Source organism: Festucalex cinctus, chromosome 17 (genome assembly GCF_051991245.1).
Source record: "Festucalex cinctus isolate MCC-2025b chromosome 17, RoL_Fcin_1.0, whole genome shotgun sequence".
NCBI lineage: Eukaryota > Metazoa > Chordata > Actinopteri > Syngnathiformes > Syngnathidae > Festucalex > Festucalex cinctus.
The window spans coordinates 9,011,949-9,023,432 of record NC_135427.1 but is presented as its reverse complement, the minus strand read 5'-3'; the positions used below and the strand labels follow the sequence as shown (position 1 = coordinate 9,023,432).

The 11,484-nt window shown below is 41.5% G+C and overlaps 3 protein-coding genes across 5 annotated transcripts; 1 reads left to right on the top strand and 2 right to left on the bottom strand.

Annotated features, from left to right (window-relative positions):
• Positions 1-150: 150 nt before the first annotated feature.
• Positions 151-2,433, bottom strand: LOC144005156 (NHL repeat-containing protein 3-like). The gene is made up of 3 exons (XM_077503147.1): positions 1,882-2,433; positions 1,612-1,811; positions 151-909 (listed from the first exon to the last, which is right to left on the bottom strand). Exons 1-3 carry the CDS (start codon positions 2,132-2,134, stop codon positions 310-312), a joined length of 1,053 nt encoding a protein of 350 aa, XP_077359273.1. The 5' UTR covers positions 2,135-2,433; the 3' UTR covers positions 151-309.
• A 130-nt stretch (positions 2,434-2,563) lies between these two features.
• Positions 2,564-6,183, top strand: nrbf2b (nuclear receptor binding factor 2b). The gene is made up of 4 exons (XM_077503148.1): positions 2,564-2,752; positions 3,947-4,031; positions 4,611-4,651; positions 5,228-6,183. The coding sequence occupies exons 1-4, from the start codon at positions 2,660-2,662 to the stop codon at positions 5,927-5,929; spliced, it is 921 nt and encodes a 306-aa protein (XP_077359274.1). The 5' UTR covers positions 2,564-2,659; the 3' UTR covers positions 5,930-6,183.
• Positions 3,037-11,262, bottom strand: LOC144005155 (uncharacterized). 3 transcript variants are annotated; one of them, XM_077503146.1, is made up of 7 exons: positions 10,593-11,262; positions 10,057-10,170; positions 9,895-9,954; positions 9,278-9,346; positions 9,000-9,118; positions 8,073-8,556; positions 3,037-5,908 (listed from the first exon to the last, which is right to left on the bottom strand). In XM_077503146.1, the coding sequence occupies exons 1-6, from the start codon at positions 10,871-10,873 to the stop codon at positions 8,108-8,110; spliced, it is 1,092 nt and encodes a 363-aa protein (XP_077359272.1). In that variant the 5' UTR covers positions 10,874-11,262; the 3' UTR covers positions 3,037-5,908; positions 8,073-8,107. The 3 variants fall into 3 exon arrangements, with proteins under 3 accessions (XP_077359272.1, XP_077359271.1, XP_077359270.1); XM_077503145.1 differs by having other exon boundaries at positions 3,038-5,905; positions 10,593-11,261; XM_077503144.1 differs by lacking the exon at positions 3,037-5,908 and having other exon boundaries at positions 7,559-8,556; positions 10,593-11,261.
• Positions 11,263-11,484: the final 222 nt, after the last annotated feature.

The following is an 11,484-nucleotide window of genomic DNA, read 5'->3' as shown; positions in this document are numbered from 1 at the left end:
ATAGTAGTCATCATCACTTGTCCATCCATTTTGTTCAGGTTGCAATGGCAAGAGCATAAGCAGGTAAGCGCAGACTTTGGCATTCTAACCCGATGCCCTTGAGCTCCTGTCAGATGATTATGATTTTAATCAAATAAAACAAAACACTCGTTTTATTGCACCTTCCCGTTTTGTTTTATCATGTTAACTCGACTTAATAAAATAGGAGAAACAGATCATTGGGGTTTCAACCGTATGTAAAAAGATCATCATTATTTTTGATTTTTCATTTGATAGAACAAAAAGATAATTTGGTAATGCTCTTCTGTTTTAAATAAACCCCCCACCTAGGCTGAAGGGGGTGAACTTCTGTGCCTGCTGCGCACCAATCTCAGCCACGTACAGCGTCCCCGACTTCAGGTCCAAGTCAACCAAATGTGGCTTGACTTCGTCAGCCAGTTGAATCACACTGGCCACCTTGCACTGGCCAATCAAACCCACCGGCGGCGCTTCCAAGAGTGAAATCTGGTTGGTGTTGAGCTGGACCACAACAAAGTATTTCTTGTCGGGAGTGAGGCGGACCGAGTAAGGTGCATCCTCGGTGAAGCAGCTCCCCCACGATCCCAGCCAGTCCCCCGTAAGGGAGTTGAAGACCTGGATCCTCTTGTTGCCCCTGTCGGCCACCCACACCCTTTGAGCATTATCAATGGTCACACTGTGGGGGATGTAGAACTGAGCCAGGCCTTGCCCCTTTTCTCCGTGCACCCACAACACTTCCTGTTCTTTGGATAATTTGATGAGCCGATTATTCATCCCACCGTCGCCGTCCACTATGTAAATGTCCCCGGAGTCGTGGACGAAGATCTCAGCTGGCTGGTCAAACTGCAGAGGATTAAGCCCAGATCCGGCTTTTCCTGGTGTGCCAAGCACCTGAGCGGGTGCAAGCAACAACAATTGAATTCAGGGTTCACACAAACAAGAACAAACCTGAAAACACAGACTTCTGCCAAAGCGTAGTCATACGCACGCATGCACACACAAAATATTATGCACATATACAGCATACGCATGCATGACGCAGTGCCCTCTACAAGTATTGGAATGGCAAGGTCAATTCCTTTTGTTTTTGTTGCATTGAAAGAAGAAGAAGAAGGAGGAAAAAAAAAACTGTTTTGGAAGCGGTTGACTCATCACAAGCTGGACAGCCAAAACATGAAAGCAACCTTTGCAGTGAGTGGTCATAACAAATGTACATCAAGCACCTAATTCAATTATGGACCATTTTAGGGCTGTGCAATTCATAGAAATTCAATAGAATTTCAGTTATTACACTCCACATTTACAAAATCGACATAATTTAAAAAATAAATAAATAAATAATAGGTTATTCATCACAATTTTGAGTTGTTTACTTTAAGTATATTTTCACCTAATAAATCTTGTTTGATCCAAAAGGAACATGCATAATTATAGTGTTTCAAAGAAATTCATTTACCTTCATTTTCTAAAGTTTTGTACCCAAAAACAAATGATTGCCCTAATAGTGATTTTAATTATCACCACATTAATTGTGAGCAGTATTATTATTATTATTTTTTTCCATAATCCAGCAGCCCGAGATCAAGTGGTTACCTGCAAGAGATTTCCTGATGGTGAGTATTGTTTGATGCAGTGGCCATACGGCCCATTTCCCACATCTGTGATCCACACAGTTGGGTTTGACATGGCATCTGCTAAAAAGATACCATGGGGCATCTCTAAGGTGCTTGTGTTCCAGAACATGAGGAAGTCGCCTTCTGTTGTAAACACCAACACCTTGGGTACATTGTCACCTAAAGCACAACACCAGGATGACACGTTGACATAAATGACAGAAAACGTTTGGGAATAATCAGGATTTACCTCTCTGTGCCACATACACAACACCAGCATACTGGTTGACGGCCACCCCAAAAACATTGCCAGCGAAGAGTTCTGGGTTTTTGGGCCAGTTCAGGTCCAGTTTGTACAATGGCCTGCCCAGGAGCTGGTAGTCCTGTCTGAGGATGGAGCTGCCAGCCTGCTGGGGTCGAAACACGTCGTACAGCACCATCATGAGAAATAATAAAGACACCAAACCAGTCGATATCACACACGTATAGCTTCTGCTTTTCATTGCAGCTACTAGCTATTGTACGACACAGGCAAAATTCAGGTCCCTTTGCATAAGCGTTCCTACTCTAAAACACTGATCGACCGAATCAGCAGTTTTACTTGGCTTGTTAATCAAATACTAGCCTGTTAAACAAAACTGAAACGTCGTTTACAATTTACTTCCTGGTGACTGAGTCCAGCGCATAAAAGAAACAACGTCAAGTAGCATTCTATTTCCGCCTACGGGACAAAATATGACTACACCAATGTTGATTTATTTCTTTCAAAATAGCCGAAGCACAATAAATATCTGGGTCCACGTATACTAAGAGTCTAATCTGTATGATAATATTTCCTTTGCATCTTGGAGTACTTGTCATGCGTAATATTTCACAAGTTATTATTTTAACTTTTAAGGAAATCATTTGTACTTCCTGTATATTGTGGGCGCATGACGTGAAACGTCGCGTCGTTGAGGCTAGCGTCAGCGACAGAAATTTTCGAAGAGTACTCCAATTATTTTGTTCCAATTTGTGTCTCAGTTCGAATGACAGTCCATGAGGGACAGACACATCCTTCATGTAGTAAAAACCATCGAAGACTTAGCTACATGGAGGTCGTTGACAGTCCGCTTAATCTCGTAAGTTTCGGTCGTGATGTTGCAATAACAGGCTAACGTTACTGTGGGTTACAATGGTAAGCTAAAGCTACGTTAGCTTCCCCCCCACAGCACATTAGCGGCTGACTATTCTGGTGTCTTGTTTTATTGTGCCGTTGACGTGCTACGCATCTCATGCATCTTGGCACAACATTCGATATAATGTGGGTTTAAATGAATACATTTCATAGGCCAGTTGTGGTCCCACAAAGGGTTTTGGTTCTATGCGTTAGCCACGAGTTCAGAAAATGGCGAGTTCAAGATTGCTTGTAAATCACAAAGCTTAACATCGTGAGACTTCATTGAACCCTCTTAAATACAAAAGGGAAGTACACTAATTGTAAAAGCAACCTTTGAAAGGTTTTTGTTTTTGTTTTTTGTTGACATGTTACAGGTGGGTGCCAAAAAACTTCAAAATCAAAGGAAGGTACTTTTATGTGTATCTTAAAGTGAAACTACTATATTACAGTAGTTTACCACACATAAAATGAAATATGTCAACACTTTACATGTTTCAGTTTGATGATGGCAGAATGACACAAAAATAAACAAATCCAGTATTTCCAAAATTTGAATATTAATGGTAAAGTTCAACATTGTAAGCTCCCTGCAGAAGTCGGCCTGTAAATGGTCTCGGCTTGGCTTAGTACAAGGGTGGGCAAACTCGAGGAGAAAATGTGATCTGTTCACCAGTCCTCTTTTCAGATGAAAGTCAATGTTGCATTTCATTTGGAAATCAAGGTCCCAGTTTGGAGGAAAATTAGAGAAACACAAGCTGCATCAAGTTGGTTTGGGGAGCCTTGACGTGCTCGTGTGGGTCAATTGTCTGTTATCAAGTCATCGCAGCTGGTAACCAGGAAATTATAAGAGTACTTCATGCTTCCCACTGCCGGTGGCCTTTCTTTTTTTTTTTTGCAGACAATGATTTTATTTTCCAACAGCATTTGGCACTTGCACACAAAGTCAAAACTACGAATAACTGCTTTGATAGCTGTAGAATAACAGTACTTGATTGGCCAACAAACTCACCTGACTTCAACCCTTGGGCTATACTGGGGGTGGCCAAGTTCGGTCCTCAAGAGCCCCTGTATTTTTTTTCCTCTAAAAATGAAATAAATCACTCAGCCATGTATGTTATTATAAGTGTGTTTGTGTTCATTGTGCATGCTTCCTCAGGCCCATCAGCAATGCAGGAAGGCAGATCGTTTGTTTGCTGCTGGAAAATACGAAGAGGCAATTTCATGCCATGGAAAAGCAGCAGGTAGGATGTCTGCATGTCAGACGTGTACCGGGACCACGAAAATTGGTCGACACAATAATGTAGTATGATTTAAAAAGCTGATGACGTTCTAGTCGAGTTTTAATCAATGATAACTGATGACATTTTAGCAGAGGTGGCAACACCACACACACAGCCACAGTTTGGCTTTAGCCACAGGCGCTTCTATTCAACCGACAGGTAAACAAGCTCATTCACCTGCTGGTTATGTAGAAGCGCCTGTGGCTAAAACCAAATTGTGGCAAGGTTTTTCCTTTCGGAACCTGGATTTGCCACCTCTGCATTGAAGTCTGATTTGATTCATTGAATAGTGCTGATATTTGAGTCGAGTTAAAGAAAATTACGTTTTCGTCTCTTTTGAATAAAGGAATTCTGTTTAACCCTAGACGAAAGTGAACATTTTCCTTTAGCAAAAACCTGATTGAACTTTTGCACATTTCATTCTAATCGGAATTCATTGCTCCATGTAAGCCCGGCTAATGATAGGATAAATGATAAAAAGAAAAAAATGCTTAAAATGCTCATTAAAGATGTGTGTTCAGAACATGTTCTCTTTTACAGAACTTCTGACAGAAGCAATGAAGACAACAGACTGTAAACAGGTGAGCCTTTTACAGTCTATGCTTTTTGGTCAGTTCCAGTGAATAGTTTGTACAATTTGGCAGGCCAAAAAATCAATAAAATCAACAATAACAGAGTATTTTTATGGACTATTTGATATGGGTGTGGTCTCGGTCTTTTTCAGTGCGGTCTGATTTCTTGATCTGGTCAAACATGGGTCTCAGCCCTGGTCGTCGAGTACCCCTATCCAGCCTGTTTTCAGTGTCTCCCTCAGCCAACACAGCTGAGGATCGTTATCAGGCTTCATGCAGAGCTTGCGGATTAGCTGGTCGTTTGAAACACCTGTGTTGGCTGAGAGAGACAGGGAAAACACGTGCTAGATAGGGGCACTCGAGGACCGCGGTTGAGAAACACTGTGGGTGTGCTTTGCTCCTTCAGGGCCTGGACAGCTAGCAATTAAGTTAGTTTGAGGCACCGTTTAAGCAGACGATTTAGCTTACTCAGGCCACATTTTGTTAAAAAAAAAAAAAAAAAAATTGCCACCGCCATTTAGGAAATTCAAATGAGTTTGCATACTTGGAGCTACTATTCACTGTACCGTTGATTTTGTGTTGCAGGCTTGTGTGTCCATGGAGTTGCAGAGGGACAGACATATTAAACAGCAGCATCTTATCCAAGAGCGCTGGAAGAGGGAAGCCCGTCGGGAGGCCGCAAAAGCCCGTCCTGGTACAGCGCCGCCTTCTAGCAGCCCCGCCCCCCTCATGCCATCCCAGTCAGCAGGTCAGACCCAGCCCCCAAGCGCCGCCGCCCCCTTATCCGCAGCACGTGGAGGAGGTACGGAGAGGGAGTACGACACCCTCCTCTACCAGCTTCAAACTCGACAGGTCGGAAGCGTCCAAACTTCGAAACCCTGCCCGGGCTCCAAGACCACCAAAGACGACAAAACTCGCCTGGAAGAACAGCAGACCACAATTGAAGACTTGAGGCGCCTGGTCAACCACCTGATGGACGAGAACCAGCGGCTCGCCTCGGACAACGAGAGGCTCCAATCGGAAAACACCCGACTGCGGGCCGAGGCCGCAGACGTCGTGGAGCGCTCAGAGTTTTGGGTGCTCCCTCAGGCCGGGGGCACCATGGCGACGGGGGGCAGCCAGGAGAGGAAAAGCACAGGCAAAGGAAAGGAGATCGCCATCCCTCAGCTGCCCCCGCTGGAGATGCCTGCTCAGGAAGATTTGTGTTTGGATGATCTGCCTCCACTGGAGTTGCCAGAGGACATCCAAAATGAATTACAGGAGCTGCTGGACAGAGACAAACTGTGATCAAACATTTTTTTTATGCTGCTTGTTTGTTACAGACACATAGACTTCAGGGTTCAAAATGATTTTGGTTTCGATGCTAAAGTGTATGTTTTTCGACAGAATACCAGATCTCAATCACCGTCACAGGTATGGTCAGACAAAAGTACAACTAATTGACCTGAATGATAAGAGGCATCAGTAGTATGCCGAAACCTTCCCAGAACTGTTCTGTCCTCCTTATTTGAAATGCACTCAACAAAAATAGAAGCACAACACTTTGTTTTGCTCCCATTTTTTTTTAATCAAATGAACTCAAAGATCTAAAACTTCCTCTGCATACACAATATCACCGTTTCTCTCAAATGTTGTTCACAAACCAGTTGAAATCTGTGATCGTGAGCACTTCCCCTTTGCCGAGATAATCCATCCCGCCTCACAGCTGTGCCATATCAAGATGCTGATTATATTGCAAAGACATGCAATAAATTTCATATGGAATTAGTCAGGCATTTTACTAAAACGTGCACCGCCATCCAAAAGTTGATTATCTAGAGGTAATTACAATTAAGCATACATTGAGTTTGCTTAATGTTTTATGAAAAAATCTTTTTTCTTTCATTAGATAATAAAAATGTAATTTCTTTAGGTACATGTTAAATATCGCAATAACAACGATATTGCTATATTCAGCAACCATATTGCATGTTTTTCCCAATATTGTGAACCCCTATTAGACACCATGATTGGTGCACAGGTGTGCCTTGGACGGCCCACCATAAAAGGCCACTCTGAAAGGTGCAGTTTTGTTTTTTATGGGGAGTGGGACTCAGAAAACCAATCAGTATTGACTGGTTTTCCGAGTCCCTAGAACGCCCCTGCCCAATAAAACTAAACTGCACCTTTCTGATTGGCCAATTATTGTGGGCAGTCTAAGGCACACCTGTACACCAATTATAGTGTCTAATCAGCGTCTTGATATGGCACGCCTGTAAAGTGGGATGGATTATCTCGGCAAAGGAGAAGTGCTCACTATCACAAATTTAGGCTGGTTTGTGAACAATATTTGAGAGAAATTGTGTATGTGGAAAAAGTTTTAGATATTTAACAAAAAAAAAAAAAAAAAAAAGTGTTCCCACACCAATTTTAAAAACTCAGATTATATTCCTCACAGGATATTTACTGCTTTTACTTCATTCTGTATCCAATGTGATTACAAGGTGATGCCCTCAAAATCTTTTGTGAGATGATATGAATTAGTGGCATTAAACCTGATAAATGTTCTCAGCATGATCTTGTATGAAGAATACTTTGAAAATGACAGTTACGTGCTGGATTCTCCCTTTTTGTGCGTAAGCCTATTTCACACGTCATTTCCTACTACGAGTATTTTCCCGTCCAGACTTTTGACAAACCCACCATGCGTAAAATGTAAGTGCACAAACGCCAAAGAGGTGTGATTCATTCGATTCTTAGACAGGCTGTAACCCATATTGAGGCTGGATTTGTATTGACTCCTTCCTGAGACTTGTGAATGTCATTGAAAGCCATGAGAACATTTTTAAAATACCATACATGTCATTGGCCAATTCCTTCTAACACACTAAAACTTTGAAGGAGCGTCTTCTTTTTTTTTTTTTTTTTTAATTCTATAAAAAAATCCATTACATCAAAATGTTACATCATGCTTGGGGCACATTTCTGGTTCACCCTTTTCTCTGGCACATAATACACAATGCAAGTACACAAAGCATCCGTTCATTCAGCAGTACACATGATTTCTACACCATTTTAAATGTAAATTCATAAATGAGATATCAAGCTTCATTAATCACTGCTATTTTCACCAGCACACTTGTGCCTATCTTTTGCCTTACTTGGGAATCTTTTACCACAAACGTAGCAGGAAAAAAAGGTTTCTCAACAGTGTGGGTTCTTCTGTGTCTTTTTAAGCTCCATTTTTCATCATATTTTTGAACACAAACTGAGCAGCTAAAAGGCTTCTCTCCAGTGTGTGTCTGTAAGGCTCACTTTAAAGTCTTCAATTTTCTCAAAAATTGACGGTGCGCCTAAGAGTGAGGTGCGCCTTGTATGTGGACAAGGTCCAAAATCTGACTGACTGTGTGGGAGGGATTTCCCGTCGACACATAATACACAATGCAATTACCTGGTTTGAGGACAGACATTGAGTGCGCGAAAGAGTCAACTTGGTGGCGAGTTCTCCGGCAGCCCCTCCTCCACCCCTGAGAAAATTTTTGACCACAAACTGAGCAGGTAAAAGGCTTCTCTCCAGTGTGGGTTCCGGCTGTCTGCTTGTGATCCACCACGGTGGTCCTCATCATCTTCTGTTTTAATTTGTTGTCTTGAGCTGCTGCTTGGTGGCTCCGCCCCTTTGTTCTCTTCATATTGACATTCATCTTCAGTCTTCAAATGGACACCCATCACGGGCAACCCTGTGACATGATTCTCCTGCTCATTAATGTCTGGTGGCAGCTGCTCCTCTTTTATGTTGGGAGGCTGTGGCTGCTCATCTTCTTTAATTTTTGGCAGTTCCTCTTCTTTAACTTTAATAGGCTCCAAGTCCCCCTCATTTTTCACGCCAAGGTACTCTGGCTCCTGCCACTCAGGGCAAAGATATTTTTCACTGATGTCTGCGGGTCACAAGATACACATGGTTTGATAAAGACACTATTGTGACTACGGTTGATAATTCTCCCAGGTTATAGGAGGCAGTGAAGAGCGTCTACGGCACATGAACAACACTTCATCCCATTAGAATGTGGAAGCGAGACCTCCCATTTTTTTAAATTTAAAATTGTCCAAATAAAACACTCAGAGCATACTGACAATTATTCCACGAGTTGGCGCAGAATTTGTGCTTGTAGTTGTCCGCGCGATTCACGGCAAACTAGTGCCATGTGGCGAGTTAATGTTCACAGCAAAATATCCACTGCGAGCAGTTTACGAGCGCTTGATATTCATTCACAATTAATGTAAAGGCAGTATTCCCTTTGAAAATTAACAAACACGGGGTAATTTCAACATGATGTGTTCCAGTAATTGCAAAGCAAATGAGAGTAAAAAATGTCCAAACCTGCTCTGTATAACACAACACGAGGCTGCTGGCGAAGTCTGGCTGCGTCCAGTGGTTGACGACGACGTTCGTTTTCCTCTTCTGTTCCACAAAGTTCCTCCGCATACATTGCTGTCCTTCTGCGCACATTTCACAGGAGAAACTCAGAACTTTCTATTAAATGTGTCTCTTTGTTAGCGACTAGCAAGCTAAATTATGCTAACTAGGTCGAGAACCAACATGTATTTATTTACTGACCTATAAATACAGGATTTTAGAGGGAATAATTGGTGACTTACAAAGTGTTGTCCGGACTGCTTGCCTTTTCCTCATCCAAAATTGCCTCCTGTCGCTCCACTGGTTTCATACTACAAAGAAAGTACATCATTAAATAATGTTATATTCAAATTGGGGCTGGGCAATAAATCGAATTATTAAAATACATTGTCATTATAAAAATCGAATCGTTGAAAATTTGCTAAATCGTGAAATCGAGTTTTGTCTTCTGGATTATTAAGAGTTGTTATGTTCTGTTACATCCAAAGTTTTTGTGAGTTGTAGTTTTGCACAAGTGGTAGACTGCTGGATGCGTGGCTTACAAGTCATGTTTACAATAGCTACCAACTACTTAATTGTGGCATTTAGGAACAAACTATAAATGTTAAGTTTATGTTAAAACTGATTTAGAATCAGTCTACATCCTCCGTGCCTGGTGCAGGCTTGCAATGTCCCTGCAAGCAGTGTACACCTGAGAGGGAGGTGTTGGAGGCGTGGAATCATGCTGGAATGTACAAGGCTATGGGGAGAGATTTGTCTAAAAAATATTCACACAAATAAATTCTTGATTTTCACATGTGTTTTTCCATCCACAAATACACATAAAAAAATAAATAAAAAAAAAGACATAAAAGTTTACCTTTTTTGAAGCAATGGCTGCTGTTGTTTAGGTCTTACTCCCACTATATGGAAGACACACCTATAAATAAATAAAAATGTCATGTAATAAGAAAGACAATTTGTCTTCACATGTTCTAAATATAGAACAAAAAAGTAAAACAATTTAAAAATTTGAACGTACCTATCCGATTCCCCAGCACTCACTGAACTGGGAGAATGTGTAAATACTTTTGCTGTTGACGTTGATGGCCTATGCGCTGTTGAAATACATTGTCCTTTTGTATGCTTTTCATAGCTACAAAGACACACAGTTACAATGCAGGTTACATGTATGCTAAGGTTGCAAGCATGGAAGTACATTTTCAGACGTTATTTGATTAGCACGGCCTTATTTTTATGCAATTTGCCTTGTAATAATAGATGTTTTCTCCACAAATTGCAATGTGGTCAATTACTTGCGAGTTGCGACTGGTTCGGTGTGGCAGCTGTGGTACGTTGCATGGATACACGACAGGCTTATTCAAAATTCACAATGCAGATCCGCTACATATTTTCCCTTAGAATAATTCTACAAAGACCGAATCGCTCACGGAGCTACCCTAGCAAATGACTCGCTATGAAATGATGGCAATACTGCTGTTATAGCCATTACGATGCTGCGTGTCTTAGTTCATTCATTGTTGTTGGTTTTCTGGTCGATTTTTAAGGAGCGCTTACCTTCTAAGCAAATGCAGGGCCAATTGTGAGTCATTTTTCATACCCAGCGCAGCTTTCAACGTTCTCCATTGCTCAAATGCTTGTCCGATATAAATTCTTGGTTTTTGCCGACTTCTAACCGTCTCCAATCTCCGTCTTTTTCGCCCCGTTTTTTTCAAACTCGAACACACTCTTCGTTGTTCCTGTTTTCCTGGAGTCTGAGTTGGAGTTTGGGTTATGCTAGAAGCCGGCCTCTTGTTTGTTGTAGTTTCCATCCCAACTGTGGAAAGTGAGCAGCTCATGCGTGCAGGGTCGTACGCTAGCTAACACCACAGGCTAATGCTATAGCACAACGATATGGTCATAGACTCGATGCACAAACAGCCGACACGTGTTTCCGGGAAAATCTCTTAAGGCACCGCCTTTTCCGGTAATGGCCTCTGTCAAGACGCTATCGGTGACCCTGCACGATCGGTGATGCGCATGCGCAGACAGAAGCTCCGCCATCTTGGATCGCCAACTTCAGAAAAAACACGATATAAGTATTTAAGATTCTTTTCAATGATTATCATAGTTTTTACGAACGCGCACGGATATAAAGGTATTTTGTTCTCGTGGTGTTGCCGTAGTTAGCGATCCAAAATGGGGGGGATCCTCTGCGCATGCGTGTCACCGAAATATTTGCAATTAAAATAAAAATTCAAATAATTGAATAAATAAATGGTGAAACATTGACTTATTGAAATAAATATGGACAAATATTTTATTAAATACTTGAATAAATTGAAACAAATCCCTACATATTAAAAAAAATATTGAAAAAAAATGAAATAAATATTAAAATAAGGGAATGCTGAGATAAGTATTGAAATAATTGAATAAACAGCAAATAAAATACTTCCAGGCACATTTC